Source organism: Hypanus sabinus, chromosome 8 (genome assembly GCF_030144855.1).
Source record: "Hypanus sabinus isolate sHypSab1 chromosome 8, sHypSab1.hap1, whole genome shotgun sequence".
Lineage (NCBI taxonomy): Eukaryota > Metazoa > Chordata > Chondrichthyes > Myliobatiformes > Dasyatidae > Hypanus > Hypanus sabinus.
The window spans coordinates 171,095,773-171,114,408 of record NC_082713.1 but is presented as its reverse complement, the minus strand read 5'-3'; the positions used below and the strand labels follow the sequence as shown (position 1 = coordinate 171,114,408).

The 18,636-nt window shown below is 53.4% G+C and overlaps 1 protein-coding gene across 6 annotated transcripts in view; it reads right to left on the bottom strand.

The window, feature by feature from the left end:
- The window catches only part of LOC132398724 (anoctamin-4-like), a 183,940-nt gene that overhangs the window by 63,889 nt on the left and 101,415 nt on the right, over positions 1–18,636 (bottom strand). For all 6 annotated transcript variants that reach the window (XM_059978558.1, XM_059978561.1, XM_059978557.1 and 3 more), the window contains exons 13-14: positions 15,800–15,882; positions 1,617–1,757 (exon numbers count right to left, since the gene is read on the bottom strand). In XM_059978558.1, coding sequence (XP_059834541.1) covers positions 1,617–1,757; positions 15,800–15,882 — 224 coding nt within the window. The remainder of the gene's footprint in view (positions 1–1,616; positions 1,758–15,799; positions 15,883–18,636) is intronic.

Here is an 18,636-nt window from a genome sequence, read left to right as displayed (position 1 = left end):
TAAGACTTATGTGAAGATCTGATCACATTTTAGGTCATATTTATGTAGAAATATAGAAAATTCTAGAGGGTTCACAAACTTTCCAGCACCACTGTACTTCATATAAACCTAGAGATTTATCTTTGTGCAGGCAACCAGAAAACAAAAGAATGTAAAAGAATCCACGAAGAGCCACACACATCAAAGACCAACAAACATCCATGGTGCGAAAAAGAACCAATTGTGCCAACGATAAAAAAAGTGAACACACAGAACATGGAACCACAGAGTCTCCTGCACATTCCCTTTTCATTCCTAAGAGGAGGGGAGTGTGAGACTGGGACCTTCTGAGATTGGCAAGTGTTTGGGTACATGTCACGAAGGTTGTGTGCTGGAATTCCTGCCTCGTCCCTTCTGGATAAACCCTCACATCCCATGGAATTCATGTGTCAGTGCCCAATAAGGGTGGCGTGGCAGTGAACGTAACATTTTGCAGGGTCAATACCGCAAGAATTTGGACAAGGTGCAGGGGCACAGGAGCATCGTCTCCTGTAGCTTCCTCTCCCAGACACACATCACCATGACCTGGAAATATATCATTGTACCTTCTCCGTCACTGGGTCTAAATTCCAAAACTCACTCTCCAATAACTTCTCAAGCACCTTCACCCGAAGGATGGTGGTGGTTGAAGGAGGGATCCTCCCGCCAGCTCCTCAGGGCCAACTGGAATGGGCAATAAATGGTGGTTACATCCCAGCATTAAAATGACCAAAATCCAGCCAGGGTTCTGGTCTTTGCATTGTCAGACACTAAGGAGCACTGTCAACTTAAGTGCAAAGAGTACTTGTGGACACAGCAGATGGCAGGTACTGGAATAAAAGTGCTTACCCATCAACATTTCCTTACCCACTGAGGCAATGCCTCACAAAGGCCATGGGAGCCATGGTACTGAAAAGGTTGCACGATGCTGGGATGCTGGAGTTCAGAGCCAATGCCACCTGGATAGAGTCTGTACATTCTCCCTGTGAACTGTGTGGGTTTCCTCTGGGTGATCTGGTTTCCTCCCACAGTCTAAAGTCGTACCGGTTAGTAGGTTAATTGATTCAGAAGTATATGAAGTGAGAGAGGGAAGATTTAATGGGAAGTTGAGGGACAACATTTTCACACAAAGGGGTGGTCAGTATATTCAACAGGCTGTCAGGGGGAGTGGTTCAGGCAGGAACATTAACACTTAAATGACACTTGGACAGGTACATGGATATGGGTCAATCATGGGAAAATGGGATTAGCTTAGATGGGAATCTTGTTCAGCATGGATAAGTTGGGCTAAATGGCCTGCTTCCACGTTGTGTGACTCTGACTATAGAACACAGAATGGTTTAGCACTGTACAGACCCTTTAGATCACATTGTTGTACCAACGATTGAATCTACACCAAGATCAACCTAACACTTTGCTGCTCCCTAACCCTCCATTTTTCTACCATCCATGTGCCTGTCTAAGATTCTCTTCAAAATCCCTGATGTATTTGCCTCCACCACCACCCCAGCAAAGCAACAGGAAGCTGAAAGGGTGAGAAACGAGTCCGGTGTGACAGGCTGATGGGCTGATGCATTTCCCCCCTCATGATCACTAACCATGAAGAATATTCCGGAAGCTGAAACAATAATCCTGCTGCATTTGTCTGTGAATGCTTGGTAAGGTTCTGGCTTTCCTGATATCGGGTTGACGCGCTCCTTCTTGGAGTATTTCGCTTCGAACTGTGGGCGGATTTCATCCTGTTGGGTGAACAGAAATAATTCCCACTTTCCTTGGAGAACTCGCCAGAGAATTTATGGTCAGATTGAGTTTCTGAACAGAGACACCTGAAGCAAAATCTCGGCAAGGGCAGAAAATCACAGCTCATCATTGCATTTTACAGTTAGTGCTTGACATGATGACCTTCCCAGTTAAACAGGATTGGAAAAAGCTGTAGAAAGCTGTTAACTCAGCAAACTCTATTACAGGAACTATCCTCCCCAACACTAAGTATAACATCAGAAGGCAGAGCTACACACACAAAACGTTGGAGGAGCTCAGGCAGCATCCATGGAAATAAATAAACGGTCGACGCTTCGGGCCAAAACCACTCTACAGGTCTGGAAAGGAAGGGGGAAGATGCCATAATAAAAAGCTGGGGAAGGGAAAGGAGGGTAGCTAGAAGGAGATAGGTAAAGCCAGCTGTGTGGGAAAGGTCAAAGACTAGCGAGGAAGAATCTGATAGGAGAGGAGAAGGGACTACAGGAGAAAGGGCACCGGGGGAGGTGATAGGCAGGTGAGGAGAAGAGGGAAAAGACCAGAATGGGGAATAGAGAAGGAACTTTTGTTTGACCAGAAGGAGAAATGAATGTTCATGCAATCAGGCTGGAGGCTATCTAGAAAGAATCTGAGGTGTTACTCCTCCACCCTGAGAGTGGCCTCATCGTGGCAAAAGTGAAGGCATGTTGATTGGAATGGATATAGGACTTAAAATGGTTGGCCACCAGGAAATTCCACCATTGGCGGATGAAGCAGAGGTGCTCAACAAAGTGGTCCCCCAATATATGCCAGGTCCCAGCAATGTAGAGGAGACCACATCAGAAACCCCCATACAATAGACAACTCCAGCAGATTGGCAGGTGAAGTGTTGCTTCACCCGGAAAAACTGTTTAAGACCCTGAATGAAGGTAAGAGAGGAGGTGAATGGGCTGGTTTAGCACTTCTGTTGGCTGCAGGGATGTGTCGGGGGGGGGGAGATTAGTGGGTAGGGATGAATGGACAAGGGAATCACACAGACAGTGATCCCTGTGCAAAGTGGAGGGGTGGAGAGGGAAAGGTATGTTTGGTGGTAGAATGCTGAAGTTGCAGAGAATGATGTGTTGGATGCAGAGGTTCATGGGTTGGTAGGTAGAGACAAGAGGAACTCTGTCACTGTTAAAGCAGTGAGAAGATGGGGTGAGGACAGATGTCTGGGAAATAGAGGAGATGTGGGTGAAGGAAAACCCCTTTCTTTAAAGAAGGACATTGCTGATGCCCTGGAAAGGAATGCCTTATCCTGGCAGAGAATAAGGAACTGGGAAAAGGGCACAGCATGTGTACAAGGGATAGGGTAGGAAGAGGTGTAGTCAAGATAGCCATGGGAATCGGTTGGTTAATGTAAGATGCCGGTTGACAGTTTCTTCAGAGTTAGAGACACAGAGGTCAGGAAAGTGGGGGGAGGTGTTGGAGATGTACCAAGTGAATTTAAGGGCGGGTTGGAATTTGGAGGTAAATTTAATTAAATTGATGAGCTGAGCTTGGGTGAATGAAGCAGCACCACTGATGTAGCAGAGGGAAAATTGGACAGCATAACCAGGGAAGGCTTGGGACATGACCCGTTGCAGATAGGCAACGAACAGGTAGGCATAGCTGGGACCCATGGGGGTGTCCATGGCCACCCCTTGAGTCTGGAGAAAGTGGGATAAGCTAACGGAGTAGTTGTTGAGGGTGAGGACCATTTCTGACATGGAGAAAGGTGGTGGTGGAGGGAACTGATGGGTTCTTTTAATGAGAACGATGTGGAGAGCTTGAAGGCCTTCTTGATGGGGGATAGACTGGACATCCACAGTGAAGATGAGATAGTCAGGGCCAGGGAATTGAAAGTTGTTGAGGAGATTGAGGGCATGCGAAGTGTCGCAGATGTAGGTGGAAGAGACAGAATGAAGGGAGATAGAACGGATTTAAGTCAGGAGGACACGGGATTATTTGGGCAGGAGCATTCAAAGGCAATGGGACTACCTAGAAAGTCAGGTTTGTGGACCTTGTATAGGAGGTAGAAGTGAGCTGTGTGTCGTAAGGGAACTGAGTTTGGTGGCAGTGGATGGGAGTTCTCCAGAGGTGATGAGGTCAGTAATGGTGTCAGAGACAGATTTCTGATGGTCTGGAGTGGTATTATCTTCAAAGGGTAAGTAAGAGGTGGTGTTAGAGTGTCGGCGTCGGAATGTTGGTGTCTTAAGTGGAGCTGTCTGAGAGTCAGTGTCTGAGAGTCAGTGTCTGAGAGTCAGTGTCTGAGAGTCGGTGTCTGAGAGTCGGTGTCTGAGCGTCGGTGTCTGAGAGTCAGTGTCTGAGCGTCGGTGTCTGAGAGTCGGTGTCTGAGCATCGGTGTCTGAGAGTCAGTGTCTGAGCGTCGGTGTCTGAGAGTCAGTGTCTGAGAGTCAGTGTCTGAGAGTCAGTGTCTGAGCGTCGGTGTCTGAGAGTCGGTGTCTGAGCATCGGTGTCTGAGAGTCGGTGTCTGAGAGTCGGTGTCTGAGAGTCGGTGTCTGAGCATCGGTGTCTGAGAGTCGGTGTCTGAGAGTCGGTGTCTGAGAGTCGGTGTCTGAGAGTCAGTGTCTGAGAGTCAGTGTCTGAGAGTCAGTGTCTGAGAGTCGGTGTCTGAGAGTCGGTGTCTGAGAGTCGGTGTCTGAGCGTCGGTGTCTGAGAGTCGGTGTCTGAGAGTCGGTGTCTGAGAGTCGGTGTCTGAGAGTCGGTGTCTGAGAGTCGGTGTCTGAGAGTCGGTGTCTGAGAGTCGGTGTCTGAGAGTCGGTGTCTGAGAGTCAGTGTCTGAGAGTCAGTGTCTGAGAGTCAGTGTCGGAGAGTCGGTGTCTGAGAGTCGGTGTCTGAGAGTCAGTGTCTGAGAGTCAGTGTCTGAGCGTCAGTGTCTGAGAGTCAGTGTCTGAGCATCGGTGTCTGAGAGTCAGTGTCTGAGCGTCAGTGTCTGAGAATCAGTGTCTGAGAGTCAGTGTCTGAGCATCGGTGTCTGAGAGTCGGTGTCTGAGAGTCAGTGTCTGAGCATCGGTGTCTGAGAGTCAGTGTCTGAGCGTCGATGTCTGAGCGTCGGTGTCTGAGAGTCAGTGTCTGAGAGTCGGTGTCTGAGAGTCGGTGTCTGAGAGTCAGTGTCTGAGCGTCAGTGTCTGAGCGTCGGTGTCTGAGAGTCGGTGTCTGAGAGTCGGTGTCTGAGAGTCGGTGTCTGAGAGTCGGTGTCTGAGAGTCGGTGTCTGAGAGTCGGTGTCTGAGAGTCAGTGTCTGAGAGTCAGTGTCTGAGCGTCGGTGTCTGAGAGTCGGTGTCTGAGAGTCAGTGTCTGAGAGTCAGTGTCTGAGCGTCGGTGTCTGAGAGTCGGTGTCTGAGAGTCAGTGTCTGAGAGTCAGTGTCTGAGTGTCGGTGTCTGAGAGTCGGTGTCTGAGAGTCAGTGTCTGAGCTTCGGTGTCTGAGAGTCGGTGTCTGAGAGTCGGTATCTGAGAGTCAGAGGCGTCTGAGCGTCGGTGTCTGAGAGTCGGTGTCTGAGAGTCAGTGTCTGAGAGTCAGTGTCTGAGCGTCGGTGTCTGAGAGTCAGTGTCTGAGAGTCGGAGTCTGAGAGTCAGTGTCTGAGAGTCAGTGTCTGAGAGTCAGTGTCTGAGAGTCGGTGTCTCAGAGTCAGTGTCTGAGAGTCAGTGTCTGAGAGTCGGTGTCTGAGAGTCAGTGTCTGAGAGTCAGTGTCTGAGAGTCAGTGTCTGAGAATCAGTGTCTGAGCATCGGTGTCTGAGAGTCAGTGTCTGAGAGTCAGTGTCTGAGAGTCGGTGTCTGAGAGTCAGTGTCTGAGCATCGGTGTCTGAGAGTCAGTGTCTGAGAGTCAGTGTCTGAGAGTCGGTGTCTGAGAGTCAGTGTCAGAGAGTCGGTGTCTGAGCATCGGTGTCTGAGAGTCAGTGTCTGAGAGTCAGTGTCTGAGAGTCGGTGTCTGAGAGTCGGTGTCTGAGAGTCGGTGTCTGAGAGTCGGTGTCTGAGAGTCGGTGTCTGAGAGTCAGTGTCTGAGCATCGGTGTCTGAGAGTCGGTGTCTGAGAGTCAGTTTCTGAGCATCGGTGTCTGAGCATCGGTGTCTGAGCATCGGTGTCTGAGAGTCGGTGTCTGAGAGTCGGTGTCTGAGAGTCGGTGTCTGAGAGTCAGTGTCTGAGAGTCAGTGTCTGAGAGTCAGTGTCTGAGCATCGGTGTCTGAGAGTCAGTGTCTGAGAGTCAGTGTCTGAGCATCGGTGTCTGAGAGTCAGTGTCTGAGAGTCGGTGTCTGAGAGTCGGTGTCTGAGAGTCGGTGTCTGAGCATCGGTGTCTGAGAGTCAGTGTCTGAGAGTCAGTGTCTGAGAGTCAGTGTCTGAGAGTCGGTGTCTGAGAGTCAGTGTCTGAGAGTCAGTGTCTGAGAGTCAGTGTCTGAGCGTCGGTGTCTGAGAGTCAGTGTCTGAGAGTCAGTGTCTGAGAGTCGGTGTCTGAGAGTCAGTGTCTGAGCATCGGTGTCTGAGAGTCAGTGTCTGAGAGTCAGTGTCTGAGAGTCAGTGTCTGAGAGTCGGTGTCTGAGCATCGGTGTCTGAGAGTCAGTGTCTGAGAGTCGGTGTCTGAGAGTCAGGGTCTGAGCGTCGGCGTCTGAGAGACGGTGTCTGAGAGTCAGTGTCTGATCATCGGTGTCTGAGCATCGGTGTCTGAGCATCGGTGTCTGAGAGTCGGTGTCTGAGAGTCGGTGTCTGAGAGTCAGTGTCTGAGCATCGGTGTCTGAGAGTCGGTGTCTGAGAGTCAGTGTCTGAGAGTCGGTGTCTGAGAGTCAGTGTCTGAGCGTCAGTGTCTGAGCGTCGGTGTCTGAGAGTCGGTGTCTGAGCATCGGTGTCTGAGAGTCGGTGTCTGAGCATCGGTGTCTGAGAGTCGGTGTCTGAGCGTCGGTGTCTGAGAGTCGGTGTCTGAGCATCGGTGTCTGAGAGTCAGTGTCTGAGCGTCAGTGGTGTCTGAGAGTCAGTGTCTGAGAGTCGGTGTCTGAGAGTCGGTGTCTGAGAGTCGGTGTCTGAGAGTCGGTGTCTGAGAGTCGGTGTCTGAGAGTCGGTGTCTGAGAGTCGGTGTCTGAGCATCGGTGTCTGAGAGTCGGTGTCTGAGCGTCGGTGTCTGAGAGTCGGTGTCTGAGAGTCAGTGTCTGAGCGTCAGTGGTGTCTGAGAGTCAGTGTCTGAGCATCGGTGTCTGAGAGTCGGTGTCTGAGCATCGGTGTCTGAGAGTCGGTGTCTGAGCATCGGTGTCTGAGAGTCGGTGTCTGAGAGTCAGTGTCTGAGCGTCAGTGGTGTCTGAGAGTCAGTGTCTGAGAGTCGGTGTCTGAGAGTCGGTGTCTGAGAGTCGGTGTCTGAGAGTCGGTGTCTGAGAGTCGGTGTCTGAGAGTCAGTGTCTGAGAGTCGGTGTCTGAAAGTCGGTGTCTTAGAGTCAGTGTCTGAGAGTCAATGTCTGAGCATCGGTGTCTGAGAGTCGGTGTCTGAGAGTCAGTGTCTGAGCATCGGTGTCTGAGAGTCAGTGTCTGAGCATCGGTGTCTGAGAGTCGGTGTCTGAGAGTCGGTGTCTGAGAGTCGGTGTCTGAGCGTCGGTGTCTGAGAGTCGGTGTCTGAGAGTCAGTGTCTGAGAGTCGGTGTCTGAGAGTCGGTGTCTGAGTCGGTGTCTGAGCATCGGTGTCTGAGAGTCAGTGTCTGAGAGTCGGTGTCTGAGAGTCGGTGTCTGAGAGTCGGTGTCTGAGCATCGGAGTCTGAGAGTCAGTGTCTGAGAGTCAGTGTCTGAGAGTCAGTGTCTGAGAGTCAGTGTCTGAGCATCGGTGTCTGAGAGTCAGTGTCTGAGAGTCAGTGTCTGAGAGTGTCTGAGCATCGGTGTCTGAGAGTCAGTGTCTGAGAGTCAGTGTCTGAGCATCGGTGTCTGAGAGTCAGTGTCTGAGAGTCAGTGTCTGAGAGTCAGTGTCTGAGCATCGGTGTCTGAGAGTCGGTGTCTGAGAGTCGGTGTCTGAGAGTCGGTGTCTGAGAGTCGGTGTCTGAGAGTCGGTGTCTGAGCATCGGTGTCTGAGCATCGGTGTCTGAGAGTCAGTGTCTGAGAGTCAGTGTCTGAAAGTCAGTGTCTGAGAGTCGGTGTCTGAGAGTCAGTGTCTGAGAGTCAGTGTCTGAGAGTCAGTGTCTGAGAGTCAGTGTCTGAGAGTCAGTGTCTGAGCATCGGTGTCTGAGAGTCAGTGTCTGAGAGTCAGTGTCTGAGAGTCAGTGTCTGAGAGTCAGTGTCTGAGCATCGGTGTCTGAGAGTCAGTGTCTGAGAGTCAGTGTCTGAGAGTCGGTGTCTGAGAGTCAGTGTCTGAGAGTCAGTGTCTGAGAGTCGGTGTCTGAGAGTCAGTGTCTGAGAGTCAGTGTCTGAGAGTCGGTGTCTGAGAGTCAGTGTCTGAGAGTCGGTGTCTGAGAGTCAGTGTCTGAGCGTTGGTGTCTGAGAGTCGGTGTCTGAGAGTCGGTGTCTGAGAGTCAGTGTCTGAGAGTCAGTGTCTGAGAGTCGGTGTCTGAGCGTCGGTGTCTGAGAGTCGGTGTCTGAGAGTCAGTGTCTGAGCATCGGTGTCTGAGAGTCGGTGTCTGAGAGTCAGTGTCTGAGCATCGGTGTCTGAGAGTCGGTGTCTGAGAGTCAGTTTCTGAGAGTCAGTGTCTGAGCGTCGGTGTCTGAGAGTCGGTGTCTGAGAGTCAGTGTCTGAGAGTCAGTGTCTGAGAGTAGGTGTCTGAGAGTAGGTGTCTGAGAGTCAGTGTCTGAGAGTCGGTGTCTGAGCATCGGTGTCTGAGAGTCAGTGTCTGAGAGTCAGTGTCTGAGCATCGGTGTCTGAGAGTCAGTGTCTGAGAGTCAGTGTCTGAGAGTCGGTGTCTGAGAGTCAGTGTCTGAGAGTCGGTGTCTGAGCATCGGTGTCTGAGAGTCAGTGTCTGAGAGTCAGTGTCTGAGCGTCGGTGTCTGAGAGTCAGTGTCTGAGAGTCAGTGTCTGAGAGTCGGTGTCTGAGCATCGGTGTCTGAGAGTCAGTGTCTGAGAGTCGGTGTCTGAGAGTCAGGGTCTGAGCGTCGGCGTCTGAGAGTCGGTGTCTGAGAGTCGGTGTCTGAGAGTCAGTGTCTGAGCATCGGTGTCTGAGCATCGGTGTCTGAGAGTCGTTGTCTGAGAGTCGGTGTCTGAGAGTCGGTGTCTGAGCATCGGTGTCTGAGAGTCGGTGTCTGAGAGTCAGTGTCTGAGCATCGGTGTCTGAGAGTCGGTGTCTGAGCGTCGGTGTCTGAGAGTCGGTGTCTGAGCATCGGTGTCTGAGAGTCAGTGTCTGAGCATCGGTGTCTGAGAGTCGGTGTCTGAGCATCGGTGTCTGAGAGTCGGTGTCTGAGAGTCAGTGTCTGAGCGTCAGTGGTGTCTGAGAGTCAGTGTCTGAGAGTCGGTGTCTGAGAGTCGGTGTCTGAGAGTCAGTGTCTGAGAGTCGGTGTCTGAGAGTCAGTGTCTGAGCGTCGGTGTCTGAGAGTCGGTGTCTGAGCGTCGGTGTCTGAGAGTCGGTGTCTGAGCATCGGTGTCTGAGAGTCAGTGTCTGAGCATCGGTGTCTGAGAGTCAGTGTCTGAGCATCGGTGTCTGAGAGTCGGTGTCTGAGCATCGGTGTCTGAGAGTCGGTGTCTGAGAGTCAGTGTCTGAGCGTCAGTGGTGTCTGAGAGTCAGTGTCTGAGAGTCGGTGTCTGAGAGTCGGTGTCTGAGCATCGGTGTCTGAGAGTCAGTGTCTGAGAGTCAGTGTCTGAGAGTCAGTGTCTGAGCATCGGTGTCTGAGAGTCAGTGTCTGAGAGTCAGTGTCTGAAAGTGTCTGAGCATCGGTGTCTGAGAGTCAGTGTCTGAGAGTCAGTGTCTGAGAGTCAGTGTCTGAGCATCGGTGTCTGAGAGTCAGTGTCTGAGAGTCAGTGTCTGAGCATCGGTGTCTGAGAGTCGGTGTCTGAGAGTTGGTGTCTGAGAGTCGGTGTCTGAGCATCGGTGTCTGAGCATCGGTGTCTGAGCATCGGTGTCTGAGAGTCAGTGTCTGAGAGTCAGTGTCTGAGAGTCAGTGTCTGAGAGTCGGTGTCTGAGAGTCAGTGTCTGAGAGTCAGTGTCTGAGCGTCAGTGTCTGAGCATCGGTGTCTGAGAGTCAGTGTCTGAGCATCGGTGTCTGAGAGTCGGTGTCTGAGAGTCGGTGTCTGAGAGTCGGTGTCTGAGAGTCGGTGTCTGAGCGTCGGTGTCTGAGAGTCGGTGTCTGAGAGTCGGTGTCTGAGAGTCGGTGTCTGAGAGTCGGTGTCTGAGTCGGTGTCTGAGCATCGGTGTCTGAGAGTCGGTGTCTGAGAGTCGGTGTCTGAGAGTCGGTGTCTGAGAGTCAGTGTCTGAGCATCGGTGTCTGAGAGTCGGTGTCTGAGAGTCGGTGTCTGAGAGTCGGTGTCTGAGAGTCGGTGTCTGAGAGTCGGTGTCTGAGAGTCAGTGTCTGAGCATCGGTGTCTGTGAGTCGGTGTCTGAGAGTCAGTGTCTGAGAGTCGGTGTCTGAGAGTCAGTGTCTGAGAGTCGGTGTCTGAGAGTCGGTGTCTGTGAGTCAGTGTCTGAGCATCGGTGTCTGAGAGTCGGTGTCTGAGAGTCAGTGTCAGAGCATCGGTGTCTGAGAGTCAGTGTCTGAGCATCGGTGTCTGAGAGTCGGTGTCTGAGCATCAGTGTCTGAGAGTCAGTGTCTGAGCATCGGTGTCTGAGAGTCGGTGTCTGAGCATCGGTGTCTGAGAGTCGGTGTCTGAGAGTCGGTGTCTGAGCATCGGTGTCTGAGAGTCGGTGTCTGAGAGTCAGTGTCTGAGCGTCAGCGGTGTCTGAGAGTCAGTGTCTGAGAGTCGGTGTCTGAGAGTCGGTGTCTGAGTCGGTGTCTGAGCATCGGTGTCTGAGAGTCGGTGTCTGAGAGTCGGTGTCTGAGAGTCAGTGTCTGAGCATCGGTGTCTGAGAGTCGGTGTCTGAGAGTCAGTGTCTGAGAGTCGGTGTCTGAGAGTCGGTGTCTGAGAGTCGGTGTCTGAGAGTCAGTGTCTGAGAGTCAGTGTCTGAGAGTCGGTGTCTGAGCATCGGTGTCTGAGAGTCAGTGTCTGAGAGTCGGTGTCTGAGAGTCAGGGTCTGAGCGTCGGCGTCTGAGAGTCGGTGTCTGAGAGTCAGTGTCTGATCATCGGTGTCTGAGCATCGGTGTCTGAGCATCGGTGTCTGAGAGTCGGTGTCTGAGAGTCGGTGTCTGAGAGTCAGTGTCTGAGCATCGGTGTCTGAGAGTCGGTGTCTGAGAGTCAGTGTCTGAGAGTCGGTGTCTGAGAGTCAGTGTCTGAGCGTCAGTGTCTGAGCGTCGGTGTCTGAGAGTCGGTGTCTGAGCATCGGTGTCTGAGAGTCGGTGTCTGAGCATCGGTGTCTGAGAGTCGGTGTCTGAGCGTCGGTGTCTGAGAGTCGGTGTCTGAGCATCGGTGTCTGAGAGTCAGTGTCTGAGCATCGGTGTCTGAGAGTCAGTGTCTGAGCATCGGTGTCTGAGAGTCGGTGTCTGAGCATCGGTGTCTGAGAGTCGGTGTCTGAGCGTCGGTGTCTGAGAGTCGGTGTCTGAGAGTCAGTGTCTGAGCGTCAGTGGTGTCTGAGAGTCAGTGTCTGAGCATCGGTGTCTGAGAGTCGGTGTCTGAGCATCGGTGTCTGAGAGTCGGTGTCTGAGCATCGGTGTCTGAGAGTCGGTGTCTGAGAGTCAGTGTCTGAGCGTCAGTGGTGTCTGAGAGTCAGTGTCTGAGAGTCGGTGTCTGAGAGTCGGTGTCTGAGAGTCGGTGTCTGAGAGTCGGTGTCTGAGAGTCGGTGTCTGAGAGTCAGTGTCTGAGAGTCGGAGTCTGAAAGTCGGTGTCTGAGAGTCAGTGTCTGAGAGTCAATGTCTGAGCATCGGTGTCTGAGAGTCGGTGTCTGAGAGTCAGTGTCTGAGCATCGGTGTCTGAGAGTCAGTGTCTGAGCATCGGTGTCTGAGAGTCGGTGTCTGAGAGTCGGTGTCTGAGAGTCGGTGTCTGAGAGTCGGTGTCTGAGCGTCGGTGTCTGAGAGTCGGTGTCTGAGAGTCAGTGTCTGAGAGTCGGTGTCTGAGAGTCGGTGTCTGAGTCGGTGTCTGAGCATCGGTGTCTGAGAGTCAGTGTCTGAGAGTCGGTGTCTGAGAGTCGGTGTCTGAGAGTCGGTGTCTGAGCATCGGAGTCTGAGAGTCAGTGTCTGAGAGTCAGTGTCTGAGAGTCAGTGTCTGAGAGTCAGTGTCTGAGCATCGGTGTCTGAGAGTCAGTGTCTGAGAGTCAGTGTCTGAGAGTGTCTGAGCATCGGTGTCTGAGAGTCAGTGTCTGAGAGTCAGTGTCTGAGCATCGGTGTCTGAGAGTCAGTGTCTGAGAGTCAGTGTCTGAGAGTCAGTGTCTGAGCATCGGTGTCTGAGAGTCGGTGTCTGAGAGTCGGTGTCTGAGAGTCGGTGTCTGAGAGTCGGTGTCTGAGAGTCGGTGTCTGAGCATCGGTGTCTGAGCATCGGTGTCTGAGAGTCAGTGTCTGAGAGTCAGTGTCTGAAAGTCAGTGTCTGAGAGTCGGTGTCTGAGAGTCAGTGTCTGAGAGTCAGTGTCTGAGAGTCAGTGTCTGAGAGTCAGTGTCTGAGAGTCAGTGTCTGAGCATCGGTGTCTGAGAGTCAGTGTCTGAGAGTCAGTGTCTGAGAGTCAGTGTCTGAGAGTCAGTGTCTGAGCATCGGTGTCTGAGAGTCAGTGTCTGAGAGTCAGTGTCTGAGAGTCGGTGTCTGAGAGTCAGTGTCTGAGAGTCAGTGTCTGAGAGTCGGTGTCTGAGAGTCAGTGTCTGAGAGTCAGTGTCTGAGAGTCGGTGTCTGAGAGTCAGTGTCTGAGAGTCGGTGTCTGAGAGTCAGTGTCTGAGCGTTGGTGTCTGAGAGTCGGTGTCTGAGAGTCGGTGTCTGAGAGTCAGTGTCTGAGAGTCAGTGTCTGAGAGTCAGTGTCTGAGCGTCGGTGTCTGAGAGTCGGTGTCTGAGAGTCAGTGTCTGAGCATCGGTGTCTGAGAGTCGGTGTCTGAGAGTCAGTGTCTGAGCATCGGTGTCTGAGAGTCGGTGTCTGAGAGTCAGTGTCTGAGAGTCAGTGTCTGAGCGTCGGTGTCTGAGAGTCGGTGTCTGAGAGTCAGTGTCTGAGAGTCAGTGTCTGAGAGTAGGTGTCTGAGAGTCAGTGTCTGAGAGTCGGTGTCTGAGCATCGGTGTCTGAGAGTCAGTGTCTGACAGTCAGTGTCTGAGCATCGGTGTCTGAGAGTCAGTGTCTGAGAGTCAGTGTCTGAGAGTCGGTGTCTGAGAGTCAGTGTCTGAGAGTCGGTGTCTGAGCATCGGTGTCTGAGAGTCAGTGTCTGAGAGTCAGTGTCTGAGCGTCGGTGTCTGAGAGTCAGTGTCTGAGAGTCAGTGTCTGAGAGTCGGTGTCTGAGCATCGGTGTCTGAGAGTCAGTGTCTGAGAGTCGGTGTCTGAGAGTCAGGGTCTGAGCGTCGGCGTCTGAGAGTCGGTGTCTGAGAGTCGGTGTCTGAGAGTCAGTGTCTGAGCATCGGTGTCTGAGCATCGGTGTCTGAGAGTCGTTGTCTGAGAGTCGGTGTCTGAGAGTCGGTGTCTGAGCATCGGTGTCTGAGAGTCGGTGTCTGAGAGTCAGTGTCTGAGCATCGGTGTCTGAGAGTCGGTGTCTGAGCGTCGGTGTCTGAGAGTCGGTGTCTGAGCATCGGTGTCTGAGAGTCAGTGTCTGAGCATCGGTGTCTGAGAGTCGGTGTCTGAGCATCGGTGTCTGAGAGTCGGTGTCTGAGAGTCAGTGTCTGAGCGTCAGTGGTGTCTGAGAGTCAGTGTCTGAGAGTCGGTGTCTGAGAGTCGGTGTCTGAGAGTCAGTGTCTGAGAGTCGGTGTCTGAGAGTCAGTGTCTGAGCGTCGGTGTCTGAGAGTCGGTGTCTGAGCGTCGGTGTCTGAGAGTCGGTGTCTGAGCATCGGTGTCTGAGAGTCAGTGTCTGAGCATCGGTGTCTGAGAGTCAGTGTCTGAGCATCGGTGTCTGAGAGTCGGTGTCTGAGCATCGGTGTCTGAGAGTCGGTGTCTGAGAGTCAGTGTCTGAGCGTCAGTGGTGTCTGAGAGTCAGTGTCTGAGAGTCGGTGTCTGAGAGTCGGTGTCTGAGCATCGGTGTCTGAGAGTCAGTGTCTGAGAGTCAGTGTCTGAGAGTCAGTGTCTGAGCATCGGTGTCTGAGAGTCAGTGTCTGAGAGTCAGTGTCTGAAAGTGTCTGAGCATCGGTGTCTGAGAGTCAGTGTCTGAGAGTCAGTGTCTGAGAGTCAGTGTCTGAGAGTCAGTGTCTGAGCATCGGTGTCTGAGAGTCAGTGTCTGAGAGTCAGTGTCTGAGCATCGGTGTCTGAGAGTCGGTGTCTGAGAGTCGGTGTCTGAGAGTCGGTGTCTGAGCATCGGTGTCTGAGCATCGGTGTCTGAGCATCGGTGTCTGAGAGTCAGTGTCTGAGAGTCAGTGTCTGAGAGTCAGTGTCTGAGAGTCGGTGTCTGAGAGTCAGTGTCTGAGAGTCAGTGTCTGAGCGTCAGTGTCTGAGCATCGGTGTCTGAGAGTCAGTGTCTGAGCATCGGTGTCTGAGAGTCGGTGTCTGAGAGTCGGTGTCTGAGAGTCGGTGTCTGAGAGTCGGTGTCTGAGCGTCGGTGTCTGAGAGTCGGTGTCTGAGAGTCGGTGTCTGAGAGTCGGTGTCTGAGAGTCGGTGTCTGAGTCGGTGTCTGAGCATCGGTGTCTGAGAGTCGGTGTCTGAGAGTCGGTGTCTGAGAGTCGGTGTCTGAGAGTCAGTGTCTGAGCATCGGTGTCTGAGAGTCGGTGTCTGAGAGTCAGTGTCTGAGAGTCGGTGTCTGAGAGTCGGTGTCTGAGAGTCGGTGTCTGAGAGTCAGTGTCTGAGCATCGGTGTCTGTGAGTCGGTGTCTGAGAGTCAGTGTCTGAGAGTCGGTGTCTGAGAGTCAGTGTCTGAGAGTCGGTGTCTGAGAGTCGGTGTCTGTGAGTCAGTGTCTGAGCATCGGTGTCTGAGAGTCGGTGTCTGAGAGTCAGTGTCAGAGCATCGGTGTCTGAGAGTCAGTGTCTGAGCATCGGTGTCTGAGAGTCGGTGTCTGAGCATCGGTGTCTGAGAGTCAGTGTCTGAGCATCGGTGTCTGAGAGTCGGTGTCTGAGCATCGGTGTCTGAGAGTCGGTGTCTGAGAGTCGGTGTCTGAGCATCGGTGTCTGAGAGTCGGTGTCTGAGAGTCAGTGTCTGAGCGTCAGCGGTGTCTGAGAGTCAGTGTCTGAGAGTCGGTGTCTGAGAGTCGGTGTCTGAGTCGGTGTCTGAGCATCGATGTCTGAGAGTCGGTGTCTGAGAGTCGGTGTCTGAGAGTCGGTGTCTGAGCATCGGTGTCTGAGAGTCGGTGTCTGAGAGTCAGTGTCTGAGAGTCGGTGTCTGAGAGTCGGTGTCTGAGAGTCGGTGTCTGAGAGTCGGTGTCTGAGAGTCGGTCTCTGAGAGTCAGTGTCTGAGCATCGGTGTCTGTGAGTCGGTGTCTGAGAGTCAGTGTCTGAGAGTCGGTGTCTGAGAGTCAGTGTCTGAGAGTCGGTGTCTGAGAGTCGGTGTCTGAGAGTCAGTGTCTGAGCATCGGTGTCTGAGAGTCGGTGTCTGAGAGTCAGTGTCTGAGCATCGGTGTCTGAGAGTCAGTGTCTGAGCATCGGTGTCTGAGAGTCGGTGTCTGAGCATCGGTGTCTGAGAGTCAGTGTCTGAGCATCGGTGTCTGAGAGTCGGTGTCTGAGCATCGGTGTCTGAGAGTCGGTGTCTGAGCGTCGGCGTCTGAGTGTCGGTTTCGGAGTGTCACAGTATTAGAGTCGGTGTGTGAGCATTCACTGATTTCCCTATCGAGAATTAACATCCACAATTCTCTAACAAGTCAACCAAATCAACTGCTTGGACAGTAATAAGTTCCGAGACTTTGATAAGATCTGCCATTAATTGTCACTGACCTCCTCTTCTTCCCAGTCAATCAGGTCCCAGTCGTAGGCAATGACGGCGCGTCTGCGTTTCCAGAACTCCAGGAAGACTGTGGCTGCGGTGGGGGGGGGGGTGAGAACAGAACGTCACAGATGGGAAAGGGGGCCGGAGAATGTGGGTACAGTGGGGGGGGGGGTGAGAACAGAACGTCACAGATGGGAAAGGGGGCCGGAGAATGTGGGTACAGTGGGGGGGGTGAGAACAGAACGTCACAGATGGGAAAGGGGGCCGGAGAATGTGGGTACAGTGGGAGGGGGGGGTGAGAACAGAACATCACAGATGGGAAAGGGGGCCGGAGAATGTGGGTACAGTGGGGGGGGGGTGAGAACAGAACGTCACAGATGTGAAAGGGGGCCCGAGAATGTGGGTACAGTGGGAGGGGGGGGTGAGAACAGAACGTCACAGATGGGAAAGGGGGCTGGAGAATGTGGGTACTGTGGGGGGGGTGAGAACAGAATGTCACAGATGGGAAAGGGGGCCGGAGAATGTGGGTACAGTGGGGGGGGGGTGAGAACAGAATGTCACAGATGGGAAAGGGGGCCGGAGAATGTGGGTAGTGTGAGGGGGGGTGAGAACAGAACGTCACAGATGGGAAAGGGGGCCGGAGAATGTGGGTACAGTGGTGGGGGGTGAGAACAGAATGTCACAGATGGGAAAGGGGGCCGGAGAATGTGGGTACAGTGGGGGGGGTGAGAACAGAACGTCACAGATGGGAAAGGGGGCTGGAGAATGTGGGTACAGTGGGAGGGGGTGAGAACAGAACGTCACAGATGGGAAAGGGGGCCGGAGAATGTGGGTACAGTGGGAGGGGGGGGTGAGAACAGAACATCACAGATGGGAAAGGGGGCCGGAGAATGTGGGTACAGTGGGGGGGGGGGGTGAGAACAGAACGTCACAGATGGGAAAGGGGGCCGGAGAATGTGGGTACAGTGGGGGGGGGGGTGAGAACAGAACGTCACAGATGGGAAAGGGGGCCAGAGAATGTGGGTACAGTGGGGGGGGTGAGAACAGAATGTCACAGATGGGAAAGGGGGCCGGAGAATGTGGGTACAGTGGGGGGGGGGTGAGAACAGAATGTCACAGATGGGAAAGGGGGCCGGAGAATGTGGGTACTGTGGGGGGGGGGTGAGAACAGAACGTCACAGATGGGAAAGGGGGCTGGAGAATGTGGGTACAGTGGGAGGGGGTGAGAACAGAATGTCACAGATGGGAAAGGGGGCCGGAGAATGTGGGTACAGTGGGGGGGGGGTGAGAACAGAATGTCACAGATGGGAAAGGGGGCCGGAGAATGTGGGTACAGTGGGGGGGTGAGAACAGAACGTCACAGATGGGAAAGGGGGCCGGAGAATGTGGGTACAGTGGGGGGGTGAGATCAGAACGTCACAGATGGGAAAGGGGGCCGGAGAATGTGGGTACAGTGGGGGGGGGGTGAGAACAGAATGTCACAGATGGGAAAAGGGGCCGGAGAATGTGGGTACAGTGGGGGGGAGGGTGAGAACAGAACGTCACAGATGGGAAAGGGGGCCAGAGAATGTGGGTACAGTTGGGGGGTGAGATCAGAACGTCACAGATGGGAAAGGGGGCCGGAGAATGTGGGTACAGTGGGGGGGGGGGTGAGAACAGAATGTCACAGATGGGAAAAGGGGCCGGAGAATGTGGGTACAGTGGGGGGGGGGGGTGAGAACAGAACGTCACAGATGGGAAAGGGGGCCGGAGAATGTGGGTACAGTGGGGGGGGCGTGAGAACAGAACGTCACAGATGGGAAAGGGGGCCGGAGAATGTGGGTACTGTGGGGGGGGGGGTGAGAACAGAATGTCACAGATGGGAAAGGGGGCCGGAGAATGTGGGTACTGTGGGGGGGGGGTGAGAACAGAACGTCACAGATGGGAAAGGGGGCTGGAGAATGTGGGTACAGTGGGAGGGGGTGAGAACAGAACGTCACAGATGGGAAAGGGGGCCGGAGAATGTGGGTACAGTGGATTTCCTGGAGGGCACAGGGCAGAGATTGACCTATGTAGTGGAACCATGTTATCTCACAGAGCAGCAAGCGAGTGTGTGGAGAACAATCTCCAAGCCATAGATGAGTGAGGTAGGTGCCCAGTGTTGACACCGTGTGGCACTCCTTGCGTATCACCCTTCTCACAGGGAAACCCGATCACCACAACACCACGTAAGCACAGAGCCAATGCCTCACCCTTCCAGGGATTTACAGTAGGATTCATCCTGAACTCTGCTGCTGCCTGTGTGGTGTCACTCTTTAAAGAAGGAGGACATCTCTGATGTCCTGGAAAGGAATGCCTCATCCTGGAAAGAAACGTGGCAGAGACGAAGGCACTGAAGAAAGGGAACAGGAGGTAGGGTTGGAAAAGGTATAGTCAAGGTAGCCATGGGAATGGGTTGGTTATCCTTGGGTACTCCAGCTTCCTCCCTCATTCCAAGGACGTGGAGAACGTGAGGTAATGGGGCTGTTGTAAATGGCCCCTGGTGTATAGGTGTGTAGCGCTAGAAAGCTGGGGTGGAACAGGATGGGAATACAAGGAGGTAAGTCGCACATTTTGGAGTTGGTCTGCAAATAGAGGGATGGATACCCAACCAGTGCCAAGCCATGGTCAATGCCCTGTTCATGGTGGGCAAACCCTTCCAGCCCATGCTCTGTCCAGCAAGTGGCAGACCCACTCTCAGGCCGAAGCCCTGCCTCCATACAATGCCTCACCCCCAGCGGGGTGGATTCCTGGCCAATGTCGCATCCACAGTGGGCAAATTCCTGGCCACTGCTCCACCCACGGTGGGCAGGTCCCTGGCCAATAC